At 38.4% G+C, this 20,271-nt stretch overlaps 1 protein-coding gene across 1 annotated transcript; it reads left to right on the top strand.

The window, feature by feature from the left end:
* The first annotated feature begins 220 nt into the window (after nucleotides 1–220).
* On the top strand, nucleotides 221–20,065 carry LOC136423868 (uncharacterized). The gene is made up of 4 exons (XM_066412239.1): nucleotides 221–1,096; nucleotides 9,742–9,795; nucleotides 13,560–13,708; nucleotides 17,877–20,065. The coding sequence occupies exons 1-4, from the start codon at nucleotides 533–535 to the stop codon at nucleotides 17,947–17,949; spliced, it is 840 nt and encodes a 279-aa protein (XP_066268336.1). The 5' UTR covers nucleotides 221–532; the 3' UTR covers nucleotides 17,950–20,065.
* Nucleotides 20,066–20,271: the final 206 nt, after the last annotated feature.

Below are 20,271 nucleotides of genomic sequence, written 5' to 3'. Positions count from 1 at the left end.
ACTGAACTCACACTTTCTTCTGCAAACTTTGCAACTTTCAAAGCTTTCTTTTTGCCTTTGCTATGCGTACCTTCAGTTATTTTCCATTGATATTCTTCATTTTCATAGGATTAGAATTTACTATTTAAACGTAAATTATTAAGTATGTCAGAATTCTAAGATGACGACACAATCAACATGTAAAGAAGATGCAGTGCCAATCGTCATTCCTGTCGCTTATCCGTGAACCCTTTGCGACCCGTTTGTTTAGTGAGCGCACTCTGATTGGTCCGTAGTTCAAAGGGATTTAGTGACGTCATAGTACCGTGATTCAGATGTCAGAAGCAGTCTTATAAAGGGGTGAAGCACTTGTTATGGTGCAGGTCTGGTGTGACCACGTATTCTGGCGTGATTCCTCTTTTAAGCTGAAACGTGCGTAAGGTTGTGATTCAGCGGCATATTTGGACGCTTTTCCGTCGGAAAGAAAAATGTGCTGGTCAGGACAACGCTAGTAGGAGTGTTTCTGAAAGCGGACGAAAACGGGGATGCGAATATGGGATCGGGGTCCAGCAAGAAAGCGTCGGAAGACAGACCCCAAGGAGGCATCAAGGGGCACGTGCAAAACGGCAACACCAGGAAAACCATCCCTTCTGAACATGGAAGAGAAGACGGGAAGGAAAGAGGCGGCGACAAACGACAGAAACGGGAATCCCTGAGCGTCGCCAATGAAAATACCGGTAGAAAATCACCGTACTGGCAGACTGAGAGTGATTTCTCTATGTCAAGGACTGTGGACGCCGAAGTTAACATTCTAACGGGAGAGTTGGACGAAGCGCTACGGGACAGTCGGCAGTACACCGGCGGCAGACAACCCGCCAATGCCCGGCGGAAACCGCACGCCGGCGACACCAACAACTATCAGACTTCTAACACCCTCACCGTCAAGAATAATAGAAACGCTGACCGAAGGGAGAAAAGCTTGACTCCAGAGGGTAGAACTCGTATCTCCCCGAGGGTGGGGAAGGATCCCGAGGGCACGGGAGACGACTCCGGGGTGGAAAACTACTCCCCCGAAGTCGACAACGACATAGAAGACACCCTAGCGCCATCGTATCAGGTGAGTTGGTCTATTTTACCTCGTCAGTCGCTACCTAGGGGGTCATGTTTCACAGGACATATATCGCACGACAGATTGGTTTGATTCAATATTTTTAGTACCACTGCTCAAAATGCCTACTCTCCAAGCAAAGTAGGTTTGTTTTGGACGTCTTTTTAGGCTTTTTTGCAGGGCTTTCTACTAGTATTTTGTCAGGTTTTCTTTTTATCCGTCAGCATAAACTGACAAAATGGTAATCCCTATGAAAACGCCTGAAAAGACGTCCAAAACTAGCCTCTACCAGGCTCCGTGGATTATTGCTGAAAAATAGAAGAAATTGGCCAAATGGAGTCGGCTACGGAGAGGGAGATAATAGGCAATCCATTATCCGCGGAGCCTGGTAGAGGCTAACCCAAAACGAGCCGGAGCCTAACCTGTGCACGGAGAGTACGAAATAATACCCCCCCCCCCCCCCTCCTTCCCCTAATCCTTCCTTTCCTTCCACTGCAAGAGGATATCTGCAACATTCCCACGATGACCCCTTGTAAAAAGACGGGGCCAGTCGTCTTTTGTACATAGTTTAGTGTACACAAACTTAGCGCCCGGTCGTTTCAGGAATCTTGTTCAGGCGTAGGAAGACTCCTGGCAACGCAAGCCGCCAAGGGCCCCAATTGGAACAAAAAACACCCTTGTATGCGCAAAGAATTGTCCCCATTCACTACAGCAAGGTCCCCCTTTTTTAGCGGGTAGGACCCTGTGTATACAAGCGGTCTATAGGCAGGACGTGCTATAGTAGGGTGGTTAGCAACGAGGCGACCACGAAAAACACACAAAACACGCAAATTACGAGCGAATGAAAAGCCCTGTACAAAAACGACACGTTGTGCGTGCCAAGATCGCCCTCTTTTAAAGACGTGCATTTTACGTTGTCCTGAATTTGTGTGTTAACAAATGTACAACGTATAGGATATCTACACGTCTATACACACAGATAGGTATCAAAGATTTGTTGTTAAAACTTGCGATAAAAACAACAGCAACAAACTACGTCTTTCCGGTGTAAAATGATCACCTCTTTAGATCCAACGTCCCTTGACTAATTGAATTAGAGGCGCCGTCAAATCAACTTACCCACGGTAACTATATATATGGTCATCAAACGTGTGACGTATACAGGTCTGATTAAATCAACCGAAACAGGTGGCATAATATAACCCCTTGCGCCAATGGAAGGAAATAACATACATTCAATCTGTTTTAACTTTGATTAAACCAAGTAAATCATGAATGACTAAGCATTATTCATTAGAATAGATAAGCGAATAAAAAAATATAAAGTATTTCAATCAGATTATCCTTTCAGATAATAGAAACGCATTTGGGGTCGACCATTTTCCATTCCTCCTCTCCCTAAATATCAATTTTGAAACGTCCCTACCGAAAGCGTAACAGGAAAACAAAAGTGTTCCATGGAGACACCGTGGTCATTTATTACTGTACCAATGAAAAAGCGATCATGTAAGTTAATTAGGCGTTCAAGCATTCTATTGGCTGATCCATTTATCCTGGGTTGCGTGCAATGGTCTTAACACGCTAACGTCACATTGAAAACATACTAACTGGCAACCGTATATAGATTCAATAGGACAGCGCGAACCTTTGGCCAAATCAGCATTTTGAAAAACAGATTTCTTTTGCATAAACCAAAAATGATCTCAAAAATCCATGATGCCTTCTTTCAAAATGATATTGTTTAGAATCAAGATACATGGTACCTTCCATAACCGAACTAGCACATATTTCTTAGCGTTCTCAAACGTGTCTTGAATAACAGGGGTCCAAAAAAGTAACGTAGCTCAAATCAGCAAGGTTTTGTTTCAATATCGATCAATCTATAAATATCACCAAAAATGCGTTCTAGATTTTTTTTCCATTTTCTGAAGTGCTCTTGGCACAACAATGGTGGCATACTTAATATCTAACGCCTGGTTGAGTTCATTCAAAACAGGTTACGTAATGTACCAAATGTATTTTGAAATATTACCTATTTTCATTGACATAATAAGCATATGGTGTGTGGCAGCAATTGTTTCATTGGTAATCAAAATTAATTATGCAGTTAGAATTGAATTAAACTTAGGTACAAGGCAACACTAAGGGATTCGGACTATTTTTTCATTGTCCTTATAGCTAGCTTGGTCAAATCGATTTTCTATGTCCATTATTTGACAAGTGGTCGGTTAAATAGATACTCGCGAACGTTGCTATATTATCAACAAGAAGTTCTTTATTCTAAACCTCTGATTCAGATATTGAACAGCACTCAAAAATCTTTAGATATTCTATTCAAAACATTGAGTCTTCTTGCAATAATGAATGTTATCGAAAAAGAAAGGCGATTGGCAAGGATATATTCAAAATAGTAGAGACCTCTTCAGTCAGATTGAAATGGAATTTTCATAATCATATTTTTCTCCATCTAAACATTGAAAGGGGTATATTTAGTTTTCTACATAATTTATTCATGAATGTATGAATGAGTCGATTTCTTCTGCGTTGCCAAGGTGAAAATATCATTATTTCACGGTGATTATTTTACTGCCGCAATAGTTTTTAAGCCGACCGTCGCGGGTTATGATATGAAAATATTATTTACAGCTGTGATATTTCAAGTGCGTAACCACCTTCACAAAATCAATACGTAGCAAAGGTTAGCATAGATTAATGATTTACACGACACAGAGATATGGCATGGAGATTTCAACCTATTCATAGACTAGCTGAATGCATTATTGGGATATAGTCGTGCATGTCTCGTACAAAATCTAGCCGACTTGTTACGGACGGCCTTGTCCACAACAAGACAGCTGGATCTTGTGGGACACATGCATGTTTCCTTGTGTGCGGAAAGGAAACTAGATCCTTGTCGGTGGTTGGTTCTGTCTAGCCTCCACCAGGCCTTCCTACGGGCGTATGGATCGTAGACTTCGGCAGAAAAAAGAATAATTGGCCAGTAGAGTCAGTCCACGATAAAGTTAATACTTCGCCCGCGCCTGCAAACGAAACCCTCTATAGTGACCAAACTTCCCTGGCAAATATTCTCCCTATAGCCGGCGTAGTTAGTCTGGTAGAGACTAGGTTCTGCCACAGCCTGCTTAAAGATTCTACGACATCAAATTCGCACGGCGGGCTTCGACGAATGCGAACACGCCGCTGCGGAACTTCAGTGCCGCGGGAGCCGGCATTTCAGAATAATCTACTAGCGGATGAAACGGTGTTGGCTATTTTGTAGTTTCTTTGCGGCCTTTTCTGCGCCTCTCTCTTGTGGTGCGCTCTTCCTTGTGGCTAATCCCCCGTAGGATGCGGCGAGGAGTTAAAAAGATAAACCCTTGGAAAGACACGTGCGTACTTAATGTTCAAAGAACATTCAGTATAACACAGAGATGCATCTTAACATCCGCTTGGAGATTAGATTTATAATTTTGAAGACCAGAAGAAGTTTAAAAAATTCTGTCAGCAGGAAATACTCTTTTTTCTTGCCTGGGGGTTTCCGTTTGATGGAAGAATTAACGTTGATTTCGATTTCCGCCGTGTTTTTCTTCATATGGTTAGATGCAACGTAGCTTTATAACAGTATCCGGTTGATGTTATGATATTACTTTTTCAGGGTTATGTTCTGTTTTTTTTTAATGGCCCTTGCCTTTTGTAATAATAACTCGCTGGATAACTTGTTCTCTTTGTGTCGAAAAGCCGCTAGAAGTTTTTTTTTCCGACACAAATAGCAAAAAAAATAGAAGCAAACAAAAATAGTAGCAAACAAAAATAGTTGCAAACAAAAAACGGTAGCAACCAGAAGAAGGCAGCAACTAGACAACGGTAGGAACCTGAAAATGGTAGCAACCTGAAAACGGTAGCAACCTGAAAACGGCAGCAACCTGAAAACAGAAGCAACAGAAAAGCGGTAGCAACCAGAAAACGGTAGCAACCTGAAAACGGTAGCAACTGGAAAACAGAAGCAACAGAAAAGCAGTAGCAACTAGAAAATGGTGACGATAAAATAACAACTTTATTACCATCTGCTTTATTCCCACTTGATACCACATGAAAAGTCTGCGTAAAACATTTTAGGCAGTAATAAGATACCCATAAGTACTTATTATCTAAATTGCATCTTCAGCTATGCTATTTCCCTTCCGAAGGGCTTGCTATTTTTAAGTCTCAGCAATAATAACCGACTCACCAAAAGCCGTCTAGAACTAGACTTAATTTCTGGTCTTATATTTATATTGCTGGTCACTTAGTCGTATTAAGGGTCTAAGTAACGATGGTTACGGCTTGAATCTATGACGTGCCCTAAGATGTTATATGCCGGGTTCTGGATCCAAGGCTATAAGTGGGCCGTACTACCATTAAAGGTTTATACGTTTGGCTCTTGGGTATTCTAAGGCCAGCGTCTCATATTACACATGTACTGATTTCCAAAAATATATATTTAGTATCGGCTGATTCGTCCTTCACTTTCTTTTGCCCATGTTATATCATAATGCTTTTAAATAGCGGTTTTGTTTCTACTATTCTCACGAATGCTTTAATATTACGACGCACTATAGGCATCACTAGTCTGTATAACGCAAACTCCAGCTGTCCGGGGGTTTCTCTCCCCTCCCGTGTTACCGGCGCTTCCTACCAAGCTCCGTGGGTGGATAGCCGTTACAGGCGGCGGGCGGACACGGGGCTTGGTTGAAACCAGGCTAAGGCATCACATGAGAGAAAATGATAATAAAAATAAGATTAAAAGCAATAAAAACAGGGTAATCCCTATTCGAAGAAAATTCTATTTCTGTTTTGCCTTTTCGGAACTTGACGAAAAAATGTTCTAAAACCTATTCGAGTCATGAACCAACTAACCCTAGAATTCGGTCCTTAAGTTATTTCAAAGTGAAGCTCTAACAGCCTTCAGTTAAGATAGGATTTTTTTTCTTCTTTCCTCGTCATACTTCCGAGAACAAAGAAACCCAATACACGTATTCTTAATGCCACGTGCTGAAAACACGCGACAAATGTTGTATCAGGTAAGGTAAAGACTTAGACATGTCAATCAAATACATACTCAACATTTTTTTGGGGCCCTGGGTTGAAAACTGATAACAGCAAATCTACACGCTCTTTTCTTGTGTCGATCTAAGAATGTATACAAAAAATAAACATATTTCATTCAAGTTCTCCCTGTTTAAACAAAAAGAATGATATTCTTTGCACAAGTTACAGTTGATACATACAAAAGAGTGTAGAAACTTGTGTTTATATAATGTAATGTGTATGTCAGTGCGTTTAAAGGTGTGTTTGAATCCTAGCCTACGGCGACTGACAAGCTAAGGGACCAACGCGAAGCGTAGTACGTGCAAAAACACACTCTTACAGGGACGGTCTATTAACTATACTAACGGGGCGGTCTATTAACTATACTAACGGGAGGAACTTTCTTTCTTTCTTTTGTTGGTGGACGGTTTTACATTTAGATTTTGGCGACGCCTCAGGGGCAAGCCAAATTTTTACTATATTGTGTGCAGATTGCAAGAATTCTAGGAATTGTACAGGAATGTGAAAGTCTATGGGACGATAACTCAAGAATGCCTGGAGGTATTGTCTTCATATTTTGTAGGTGGGTAGGTCTGTGGGAGACTTTGTAATGATTGGATTTTGGGCCCCCTAGCAACTTTCTATGGTACTGCAGGGGAACTTTCACTTTTCAAATCTCGTCTTCTGAACATGCTATAGTCATGATTTTTAAGCTCTTTGTTAGGGAATATGTCCTGTAGATTTGGACCCCCTAGCGGCTTTTTTGGGAACTGCAGGAGCTGATTTTGACTCAAACTTTGAAAGAGAATAACGCAAGCGTTAAGAAGGGGATGACGGATCATCATAATCTTTGGTGTGTAGATAGCTTAAGTGATGACTTACATAATCATATGCCAATTATGCAAATCAATATCTGATTTGCATAATTAATGAGGACACTTAATAAATCAGCTGAATTCTATAATAGGACTCTCAAACACATGACATATGTAACTGAGAAAGAGATAAATATCGATAGATATCAATTATGCAAATTGATACTTAATTTGCATAATTAATGACAAAACACTATAAATCCATAGTGGTAAATGATGGGGATTTCATTTTGCACCATTTGGTTGTTAAGTAAATGTGGCCACTATTAGACACAAATCTTGCATAGAGGGCCTCATTTACATAATCTATGAGGAAATGGTACGATATCTTTTTTTGTGAAAACAAGATTTTCATACATTGGACAACTTGTGTTATTTTGGTAGAGAAGGTGATCGACTGATATGATTTATGCGAGGTCCTTATTTGCATGTGGGCTAAAAACGAAAACGTTAACAGAGACCACCGTCGCCATGGCAACATCTTTTTATGTTGCCAATCTTGTTACGGAAGTGTGTGATGTGCATTTCTGTCAAGTTAAGAAATATGCTACTTACCTCCTTTTTTGGTACAACCCGTAGCCCTTATTGGAACTTTTGACATTTTCACCACGCAGTGTATTCACTTTGAAGGGCGATGCATTTAAGTATTTAATCGGGCGAGTTTTAAAGGGCTTTTTGTGGCACTATTTCTGTTACAACAGATAAGTAAATAATATATAAATCAATATAAGAGCTATATCTTTCTCTGTTTGGAAGCTTTCTATCCCGTTCTTGTGAGAGAAATTAAACAATTTGTTTTCGTTTTCTGTCATATAATAACTTATGGCAGATCGACTTTTGAAACCCTTTCCTTAATGATTATCTTACATAATTCAAAATTAAATTTATTTGAAATATTCTTTCTTTTTAAATATAAGAAATGTGTTCTTTTGAAATGTGTTTTGAAATCCAACATTTTTTTCTTTTGGAATATAATTGTGCCAAAATTGATCAGATCGAGTCATTTCATGTACGAAAAATCCTAGGCCACTTTAGGACACGTGGATTTTGTTTATCGTATGAGAAACCTAAACAGCGTACACTTCAATAGGTAACCGAGCTCCCGAAATATATGACATCATATCTAAAAATATAAGCTATCTATTTCCACTCAACAAAAAGGCACAAAAGACTGAAAACACGTTTATTGAAACTCTGTCAACTGTAGAAACAAACCCTCTAAGAAAAGTACTTCATTTGTTTTCAAAGAACACGTGACGTCTGTTTTGCTACTCAAAAATAAGGATTTTTAAAACAAAAAGTGTCGCATTTTCTTATAGATACGTGAATCGGAAATTCGCTACATGTTTATTTTATAGCATACAGGTAGGAAAATACTCGGTACATTTCTGGCCACCCCTGTCTTTAGTACCCCACGTGCCCTTTGCTTTTAAGTCAGGAAACCCCAGAAGGGCTGGTGTAAATTTCATACCGTTTGGTGTAACCTAATCAGACCCAAGGCCACCTGTGGTTGGCCCCACCTCAACTCAGTTAACCTAAACAAAACAAAAAGGGGTGGGGGACTTTTGCTAAACCGACAGGGTAGATTTAAAACACGTAGCGGTCTACTACATACCGACGGTTGGGGACACTTAAAATGAAGTAAAGCGTTGTTTACTGCCATGTTTTGCGATACGGTGTTCCATGGGGTTTTGATAACGTTTGGTGTGGTTCATTTTGAAGCATTCTTTTCAGACGCCTTGGAAACGGTTAAACAACGGGCCACACATACAATTGTATTCGTAACAGTATAGGTGTGTGACCGCATATAACCCCAAGCCGCAAGCCTTATCTTATTACACCGTTGGTTGTCGAAAGATGTTCACGTAACCTTGACCGCACACCCACTCCGTCAATAGCAGAAATCAAACTCAAAAACGGGTTATAAACCAATTCAAAGCGTGAATAAATGAATAAACTATCTGTACACAATCAGGTGTTTTATTCCACCAACGTTTCGGTGACCGCCTGTCACCTTCCTCAGGGCAATAGACCGATCCTGACTGCCCATCACAATTAGCAGTTCAACCAATGGGGGACCGGGAATGGCAATCAGCAACCTATAAGAAAATGGCTGCATGTCCGTTTTATTTTTGCATTTTGACGTATTTGTTTTCACTTTCTACGTTTTGATGGAAGTTTCTGGACCTATGGGATCGGTCCATTCAGACTGGACCACATTGCACTGCAGCTATAGGTGTCGCTGCTTACAGATGCGGTCCCAACTTCTTTAAAAAAAGATTTAGAGCATACAACGAATCTACCAGACGTCCGAAATGCAGTCCGGGCGTAGTTACAATGCATTACTGAATCTGGAATAGTAGAAAACTTCGACTAAGGTTTTCCATCCTACTTCCGCTAACTATGCATGCATGTTTTCGTCATTGCATTATTATCAAAGTTTGGAAGCAATTTTAAGGAACCTTGAATTTTCAAGCAGATGCGTGGTTTTGATTTATTCTGTATCCCTTCTGATATTTTTTCTAGTTACCCCATTACTACGATCTATTTTCGATTAGAATAATATAGAAATGGATTTTAATGGGTTTCTTTGCATGTACGCAGGTGAGAATTTTGACATTTCTCCTCTTAAAACTGTTGGGCCCCTAGCAGTTATGCTGGTACTGCAGGGGTTTTGTTGTTCAGTGATTGACGATTTCTGTCCTTTTGCAGATGCAAAGACCTTTGCCAGTGGATGTAGAGAGATTTAAAGCAGTCAACAAAAATGTAAGTAGACAATTTTACTTGGTCACATCATTTAAAAAAAGATGGGGAGGGAGACATCTTACATAAGATGGCAAATGCCAGCTCTTTAGTCACTCATTTATAAAGTAAATATTAAAATGTTTGCTTTTTTTTTTTTCTCAGTTTTTGCATTTTTCCATTGTAAATATGCACTTCCAATGTATTACTATACCGACAACAGAATTGTTTAACTGCAAATTTAAACCCGCATTTCCCTCTGAAATTAAGTCTCTGCAAAAATAAGTGAATTTACAGCGCCCCATTCTATCTATCAGTGCGTTATGATAAATACTATGCAAACAAAGCTTAGTTGCTACAGGCTTAACAATACAATATCAAAATAATTCATAAGTGACATATTTCCAATATCCAATTAGTGGTACATAGAAGACTGAATACCGTACCTGTCATAAGTGATTAACAATAGAATGGATGTCAAAAGAGAATAGATGTGTATGTTATATGCATTGAAAGGGTGTGCATGGGTTTCCTAGGCAATTCAAAGGGCAACGCACACAGACAATCCGTTCTGATCATGCAACAAGGTCTATAATATCACTGACACATGTATTTGTATTGTTGTGCCTGGTACAATGGCATCATTAAATACATGAGAATATTACATGTAGGACGTGTAATTTCAAAAGGGGTTGCACATACAGTGTTGATCATAATGATTTTTTTAAAACAAATGATAGGAAAAAAGAATGGTTAAAAAACACTAAATTGGTGTACTTATGGAAAAACATAACAAATTGTTTAGAATACTGCTGCCCAGGGGGTATAAGTGTCTTGGAAGGGGGTCGAACAGATGTAGCACCCGAAAAAGCGGCGCCACGTAGGAATGAAATAGAGCGTTACAAGTACTGTTAGGTCGGTATGTGCGCTAAGAGTCCTTTCAACTGTGCACTCTAAATCATGGGTAAAAATAACATTGTTGGAGGGAAAAAAGCAACAACGCTTTATGTATGCACGCAACATACCGAGCGCTTTCTGTAGGGATAGAATGTTACATTGAACATTTAGTAACATCCGCGCTGTTAGTTTGGCTATTGAAAAGGACATGACTCCGCCCAGACAATTTACGACTTGTTTGGTTAGAGACTGTTCTATGTGTATAGGTTAAGAGGTTAATGTAGGGTGGGGTGGTTACAGTTATCTAACTAGATAGACACCTGAAGCAACTTACCAGATTTAGCTTTGGCACCATATCCAAAGAAGAAATTGAAGAACTCATGCCTCAATGAAAATATCTAGAGAATTTCTTAATGCCATATAATCATATAGTCCTAGCCAACACACTGATGTTAGTGAACCTCCCCTTCCCTTCTTAATCCCTGCAGCTATCTTCCCCCAATAAGGGGTCAATCGTTTGGCTGTCGCCTGACCAGCTGTCCATGGACTATACCACACTATGTTCTGGAAGGGGGTGTTGGTCTGTTATTCTGCAGTACCGAAATATACTGCTAAGGGGCCAAAAATAGGCATGTTTGATTTGGACCTCAATAACTTAATATCCATGTTCTAAATTTATATATCAAAAGGATCTTGAGTTATACATGCAGGTACATACAGACAAACACAACCGAAAACAGTACCCCCATTGGAGGTAAACCTCCTTCCTGGAGGTAATGAAGTACCCGTTACGTAATGTTTGTGACATATTAATTAATTGGTATAAGAGGCTTTAAGCGAGCTTGTAAATGTGTAAAATAGAATGCCTGTAAAATATGTACAGTCTAAGTGTAACTATTGGCCTTTCATAGCAATATCTAGATTCTAAAATGCTATCAATAACATTAATGTAACCTTCTGTAAAAGAAAATTAATGAACGATGTGTTGAAATAAGTCAGTCTGAGTATAATTTCATATACAAAACATTGATCGTGTGTAAGACGCAAATAGATATGGCGTTCAGGTGTTTTTGATTCAAGATTGCTTTGTTTCACAATGATTCAGCAAAAATTGTGCCCCACATTTTGTAGTCCCACAAGTAAGCCAGCCAGGTACTGTAAACTGTGAAATATTTGCAGTCACTGTGGTCTTCCGTACCTCTCACTGTGATCTTATCATACAGAAAAACTTATTTTGCTGCCAACTTCAATCTCTGAGTCAAGCAAAATTAAATCCTTGCAAATACAAAAAGACTTACAGTAATCAGACTTGATTTGGGTTGAAGATAAAACCATATTATAGCAGTCCTGTATTTCGTGTGAATAACTGACAAAGTGAAATTAAGAACCTTACTAATTTTAACTTCTTGACATTATATTCTCCCCCCACCCTCAATAAATAAGAGATTCCTCTAAACTGTATAAAAAATCACATAATCTTATTAATAACTCATAATCAAAGGATGAACTCAGAATCTATAACATCTAGTATGTCCTTACCAGTTGAAATGGTCCATTAAAAAGAACAATTCAAGACCCTTAACAGACATCCGGCAGTCTTCTTAAGTGTCTCTTAAGACAGCTTATAATAACAGGTGTTGAGCCAAGACTGTGTGAATGGTGGTCCTTAAGGGTTCGATGGCTCGACCTTAAGACCACACCTGTGGACCCCAGGTGAAGTGTCTTTGACTCAGCAGAACCTTAAGGTGTTTTTGTGGAACTTAAGACGGGTTGATTCTGAAGCACCTGTAAAATTTTTATGGTGCCAGTGTAACAGACCAGATGCCCCATGCCTTAAATGTAGTACTACCCTTGGACATTATGACCAGGTGTACATTCTGGCATGCTACACCTTAAACGTAGACTTACTATTACTAAGACTTAGTATGACATAAATTTTTAAAATCAAATAGAATGATTGGAAAAGGAATGCTAGGAAGCATTTTTTTACATTATGCTGATGAAGGTTAGACATCCAGGTAATAAGATACATGTACGCCAAAAAAAGTTACTCATTGACAAGCAACTGGATAAAATTTTTGAAACAGACGTTTCAGACAGCATCCGCTATCTTTCGTCAGTGACTAAAGAAAGATCTGGTACATGTAGAACTAGGTTTTATACCAAAACTCTGAATAGATATGTTTATGAAGACAATTTCAGATGGTTCAATAGAATAGTGAGTTTGTACATTGTTTGCAAATGAGATAGTGGCCATAATAATTAATCAAAGTACTCCATTCTGATTAGCCAATTTTTTTACCGTTTTTAAAGTAGCATAATCGTGTTCTGGAGTGAGTCACGTTTTCCAGGCCCCCCGCGACAAACCGCGTAGCGTTGCTGGGGTCCAACTTACCGGTTGTGACTAGTCAAGGGCTTAAAACCACCACCCGAAGGTAAACAAACTTCGTAACCAAGTGACTGAAACTCTATTTTGAGTGACTACTCAAGTGGAGGGACTGTTGGTTGGATGTGCAGTCAGCCTTGATGATTGTGTGTACTGAAAATGTTGTATAGGGACAGTTCAGATGATATCTTAGGAAGGGGTCAATTGGACTGTTAACAGATACTGTAGTTTCCCAGCGGTTTTATTCTGCAGTAAGATCGAAAAGTTATTGCAGTGTTTGAAATCTGCGGTTGAAACAATCATTTTTGGAAACGCGTATTCGCAGCAGAAAAAAAAACACCGCGAAAATAAATGAATTTACAGTGTTGTAGGGACAGATCATACGAAATCTGGGAAGGGCACCCAAATTGTAAAAAAAAAGGTACAATTTGAAATCGAATTGTATATATACAATGTGTATCATGTGTGTTTGTATTTATATAATGTTTGTTTATTCCCAATCCAGAAACAATTCATCTTCGACACAGAGAACACAACAACAACAACGACAACGACAGAGAATAACAACACAAGTGACACAGGTCTCTACTCCAACCAGAGATTGGCCCCACCTTCTCCTGATGGCCACCGCAGCAGCAATGATCCCTCCCCTGAGTAAGTAACAGCCTATAGGGACAGGTCAATAATGATGGGGTGGGGTTATGATAAGGGATGATTTCAAAGACAAAAAATCCTCTTTCCCGAGGTGTCGCCAAAAAAAAATACATTTTTAATACATAACAGGATGCAAAATTTTTCATTCATGATAATTTTTTTCTCTTAAGCTGAGATAAAGTGTATCTATAAAAGGACAGAATCTGAAACAACTGACTGTCTGAATTCAAAACTGATACTAGTATTATATTAGCAATAAAGTTTACAACAAAAAATACCTCCCACCCTGAGGCATCGCCAAAAACACAAATTTTGGATATCATATGGAAGGTAAAATATCTTTAAGCTCAAAGTTCAGTGCTACAATGACAAATGAGCGGTGCACTTAAGAGTCAAACGTACATGTACACTGGCGCCCTTAACAACAGAGTACGCTGAATAGAATGTCGTTATTTCGCATTCCAATGCCAGGACCCAATTATTTCTCAGTGTGGGGTGTTTTCCTAACTGTGTGACAAGGGGCTGCGTGACTGTATAGTCTAAGAACTGTGGGACCTTTTCTCCATTCAGCGTGGACATGTCAGTCTTTTGGGTAACCGGTTGAAAGACTGACAAACAAAAATCGAACCAAAACAAAAAAATCGAAGATAGAGATACCTCCGTGAAATATTTTGGCTTTTTGTGAATGTCTTTTTTATTCATTGTTGTGAATTTCTTGCTCATTCTGTCTGCATGGATTTTCCCATAAGGCAACAGACAAGCATATAGCAGGCAATTAAAGACAGGAAGTGAGATTTAGATATATCACACTTTTTGGGGGAACTTTGACCTAACTTCCTGACATTTCTAGAGTTTAGAAATGACAGCAATTCAGCAAACATTAGAACTGTGTATGCATGTAAAATTTTGAAAACATTTCTCACAATGTATTATGTGTTTATAATATGCTGTATTTAAAGGAACAAAAAGTAACAATGGAAAGACCTTTAGAAATCTCAATAAACATTTCTGAAGTCAATAAACATTTCTGAAAATAAAAGATACTTCATGCAAAAATGCAACATGTTTCCTCAAAAGCGTCCCAATTTTTGGAGCACATAAAAAAATGTCAAAATAGGAGGATTGCAAACAGTATGGAATCGAATTACGGCTTTGTTTTCTAATTGTTTCATGCCTCATTTTTCAAAGCCCCTTGTATGCAAAAGCCCAAGGTTTCAACTGTAACTGCATTTTTTTCTGGCTAATTGAAAAAGTAAACAAAATGCCTTCTTTAGCATGAATGGTCTCTCAACACGTTTGAAGCACAAAAGAGCTAATACCCACATATTTCATCATTTAGACAGAACACAGAGTACCGCTAAAACCACATGCGCACCCTCCACAAGTACAAACCCATTCACACCCACATATCATTAGTAAAAAGGCTTGCTATCCTGGTTATATGATTGACAGCAGTTTCCATGGCAACTGTTGTATCATGTAGCCTTTTGACGTCACACTGGCTTTAGCCTTACTTTCATGACTTAAAGTCTTGATGACAGGAAATTTGTTTGCGTCAAACGAAAAATGTCTCAAATTCTCACTGCATCTTTGAAAGGAGGCATCTCTCTTTTTTTCAAAGATTCGTTTTGTTAATTTGATGGAACAAAGCCTGATATTCATTTTGGCTTTGCCATAAGTTACAGATTAGTTACATAATTAGATTTGTATGCTCTAGCTTCAAAGAAAAAATTTACTACATTTGGTGAAACCTAGCAGATTTCTCTAAAACTGCAAGAGTATACACAATCAAATTCTATACAGACTGAGAAAAAAATGCTGGCTCTGGTGGAAGTTTGCTCTCTCTGACAGAGTATTTTCTTCTAATTCCCACATGTTTCACCTGCCAGAGATTTTTCTAATTCACAGTTGTTTCACCTGTCGTGGTGATTTTTCTACTTTCCAGATGTTTCACTTGCCAAAGGGATTTTTTCTATTTCCCAGGTGTTTCATCAAGAAAATTGTTATTTTTCTAATTCCCAGGTAATTCACCTACCAAAGCTGATTTTTTTAATTTCCAGGTTTCACCTGTTGCATCTGCCAAATGTATCTTTCTCTAATTCTCAGATGTTTCAGCTGCCAAAGTGATTGTTTCACCTGCCAAAGTTATTTTTCTACATGTAACTCACAGGTGTTTCACCAGTTGTGGTGATTTTTCTAATTCCCAGGTGCTTGGCCTGCCAGTATTTTTTTTATCTTCATGTGTCTCATCTACCAAAATGATTATTTTCTATTTTTGCTGATTCTCAGGTATTTCACCTGACAATTCTTTGTCCAATTCCCAGGTGTTTCGCCTCCCAGTACGTTTTGCTAATTTCCAGATGTTTCACCTGCGAATAGTGTTTCCAATTCCCAGTTGTTTCACCTGCCAGTGAATCAGCTGCATTCTCACTCCACCTGTTCATCACCCGTAGCACCTGTTTGATCAGTGAAAGGATGTTACCTTTGGGTCTTCACACGTTTGCCTCGCAAACAAGTGCGACATTTTCACCGCAAACACGTCATCCACGTGTCGCTGTTCCAACAAGGCCGCGCGCTGAACACACTTTCACGTGTGAAATGCAAATATGTGGATGTCATTGGACGTTACGGTAGCAAACCTATTATTGTGTTAAAAAGGAGTTACTTGTTAGTTATAGACCAAAAGTTGGCAAATACTTCTATTCATAGACCAGAGATCATTACAGAGAGTGCGAAGCATTGCCTGGCAAGCAAAGTTCCCCCATTTCTTAAACCTGATTTGTCTTATTTTGTGAATCATATTAATACTTAAAATTTACACTTTTTAAGGAAGCTACAAGATCCTATATTCACTAATAAAATTTAAAAAATGGGACCAAAGATATGCACTAAAATTCAATCTTATAGGCAAATGCTTGCCTGCCCTATAACTATTAAGTACTAGATATAATTTAATTTTGCTTCCGTTAAAATTTTTTGAGTTAGCCTTTTCAAAATCCCACAAACATACGCAAAACATGTTCTTCTATTACCATGCTTGTCACTCAGCTAGAAAATCCATCATCGGAAGAGACTGCAAAATCTAAATGACATTTTCGGCAGTGATACACCCGTTGTCCTCTCGATCATTGCGCTCTTTTTAGAAATCGGCCAATCTTCGCAGGTCCCTGAGCCCGTTGAATGTGATACATGGGGTACATGTAGCTTTTCAGGCTGAACATACGCTAAAGTTCTCTGTCGATTTTTCATTCGGCGATCTTCTGGCCATCAATAAACACAGTTGAAGCTTGCCGACAGTGTGAAAGAGCCTTTACTTGGAATGGTAATGTTTTCCAAACGCCCATTCCAAACACCGTTAAGAAAACATGGTTAAAGTGCTAATGTCACGAACAGCTCTTTCATTGAGCTCACACCAATCGAAGACGGTATGTGCGTATCGTTACGCTGGAATACTCGTGTTTACCTGTTTTGACTTCCGATGGCGTCAAAACTGTCAACGCTAAATAGGCGCCATGTCACATTAAACCTGAAAACAGTGTTGGCGTAAAGTTAAGAGTTCGTTTGAACTCATTTGCTAGGACTGTTGATCTTGCTACTGACATTATGTCCAGTTTTCAGTCTCATACGTGGTATGATCGTCGTGCAAACACACGAACATTGTGGGATAGTCGTGCATGTGTGGGATAGTCAGTCACGCACTCTGTTGTCTGATTGTTTTTATACGGAGAAGAGTGTCTTATAGATCCTTGTCGGCGGTTGGTTCTGTCACAGCCTGCTTTACATTGCACATCAAAATTGTACAACGCCCTACGACGAATGTGACCATGCCCTTATCAAACTTTGTGCAAATAAATCAGTTGCTGGGGGCAATAAAAATGTGGAAAAGAATATTGTTGCAAAAGTCGCTGTCACAATTTTGATATTATAAAAAATAATTATGTTATCAGGAATTACACATTTCCGCGTCTAATAGAAATCGACAAAAAGTTCCTCCTCTCTTTGGCAATCTAGTTTTCAATGTGACAAACTGTAAAATGTGTTTGTTTTGATTTTCAGTGTTTAACCTTTAACACACTGATCCCTTTTGGCAACCACATCCCTATTGGTTAGAGAGTTAGGCAGCAGGGAGAGGTTTAACTGACATGGCATCTTCTCTTGTATTTTTCAGCTTTATCGAGGCTCCGGTGGAATACAACGAATCCGAAGAAGACTTGATGAAAGAAATCGAGTCAAACTTCTAGTGGCGCCTTGCATCAACACAGACATTTCATCACATGCCCACCTGCTTTTACACGTGCACGTCGCTCAGTGGTTATACTTGGTACATTTTTGTTCTGTTCCTGGATTGTTCCAATACAGATTTCAAGTGGGGGGTATATTCTTTAAATCCATTAAGTACAGATGTTGTTTATTATTTTCAATCGACATTATGTTTCAAAACTTTTGTATACTATATATTTGTGATAGTTTTCTTTCATTTTCATCGTTACTTTTGTTACATGTTGCATATTATTTCATTCTTGAAAGAGAAAAAAAAATTGTTTCAAAATTTCCCCAACTTTAGAATGTATAAATTCAATTTTTAAATGTCACTGTCAACTTTATAAAAAGAAAATTTTGGACAAGAATTTTGCAGCAAAATATTTTTGGAAACAAAAGAGACTCTTAGCAGTTGTTTGTATTTTTGCAACAGGTGGCATAACACATCATATCAATTATGTCTAAAATGTGTTTTTTAATGTTATTAGAGACAAATACTGCAATTATGAAACTGTACTAGTAAAGTATAAGTGTGCAGATGCAACAGTGATAAACAATATGAATATCATGTATATATTAAACTTTATATATTTATCTACAAAGTCTGTGATGAAAACAATGTGTACAATGTACTATACGTTGCTAGCTTTCTGTCATAGTAACACCCTCATATGTCCTACCAATTCTTGTTGTCTGCTACCATAGAAACAAATAATAATATTTTGCAAGATGAATTCAGATGATTTTATTTTATTGTTGCCATGCAACAGCATTGTTGTATTTGGTTGTTAAAAATACCTTTTCTGAACTTAAATTTACCATGAATTCTGGCAACCAAAGTTGGTTACTAGCGGTCACATGATCGGGACATGCCCATATTTGGTCATGCACAGTTACAGGTGCATTATGGGACATGAGCAGATGAAAAATACTAACTACGAATCAGGAACCAATTTTGACATTCATCCCGCTAATTTATTTCATAACTGAAACAATCCATAAATGATATTGAGAAATTGGGGTTATCAGACATCTACATGAGATGATTTTCCAGTGGTCGAATTCTAGGTGAGATTTTTTTCCAAACTTTAACTCTCTTGTCAGCTGAAAAGTTTATATATATTACATTGTTTAGTACATTTTCCGTCCAGTAAATTAGAATAAGTTACTGTTTTTGCCAAAAGGAGATAATTACATTATGTATTCAGTATTTGGAACATGCCATATTTTTTTGTTTATTGACGCCTCTTTTTGTTTTGTTAAAAGAGAATGTTTTATGTGTATAGAAAAAAAATGATAGAAACAAAGTTTATTTCTTTATCAATTTTCTTCAAACTTTTTTTGTTTCAAATATGATTTCCGGTCTAGCCATCTGACTAGTGCATTTTGTATGGATGCTAAAAGCTAGATTTGAGCTGTTCTATTACATTTCAAGGGGGGCATTTCTGGATTATTTGGTGACCAGAAAGCCGTCAATAGGGCTTTTCCATGTGCCGTTAATCATTTTGCTCTCCCGAAATGTTATTGGAACAGCCCCTAGTTCGTCCATGTGGTCACTTGTAAAAGCTAGTGTGTAGTTACATGTACTATGAAATATGTCAATATGTCATCCAATTTTCACAGATATGCAAATGAAGTCACTATAAGACATAACAAATATGTAAATGAGGTATACTTCATCAATGATACATTTTGTGCCATACACTTTGTATACTAGTGTTGTTACTTGTTTGTTAGTAAGAATGCATCAGATTGTGTCAATAATGATAGTAGGGCCATGTCTACATGACTGGACATGCAATCCTAAAATACTCATACATCCAGTAACCTCAATGTGTTAGACTCGGTATATGTGTATGTGGCGGCTTAAGTCTATGATTGTCCCTAACTTATTTCAGTGTATTGTACAAGGATTTTGCAATAGCTGTAGAGAGATCTTTGCGAAAGTCATGTTGTAGAAAGTTTGATCCGTCCTATATATAATGTCCTTGATCCGTCCGATGCGGTTTGGGGAAAAACTGCCAAGATTATAGTTGTAGGAAAAACGGAGCCATTTTGAACAATAAAACTGTACAATTCCTGTATTCTTCACATAAATGTTTGTGTTCGTGATACTTTTCATTACTTAGTAGAAGTGACCCGGTGTGCTTGGTTATAGAAACGACCCATAGAGAAGTCACACGTTGCTGTTAGCTATGGAAAAAGCTTCTTCTCCAGCAATCATAACTGCTTTGAGTTTGACCTGCTTAAAGTCTAGTGACTGTCATACAGTATATACATAGCTGACCATGGCCTACTGACCT

This window comes from Branchiostoma lanceolatum, chromosome 18 (genome assembly GCF_035083965.1).
Source record: "Branchiostoma lanceolatum isolate klBraLanc5 chromosome 18, klBraLanc5.hap2, whole genome shotgun sequence".
Classification (NCBI taxonomy): domain Eukaryota; kingdom Metazoa; phylum Chordata; class Leptocardii; order Amphioxiformes; family Branchiostomatidae; genus Branchiostoma; species Branchiostoma lanceolatum.
The sequence above is the reverse complement of the archived record's forward strand: the minus strand, read 5'-3'. Positions and strand labels throughout refer to the sequence as shown.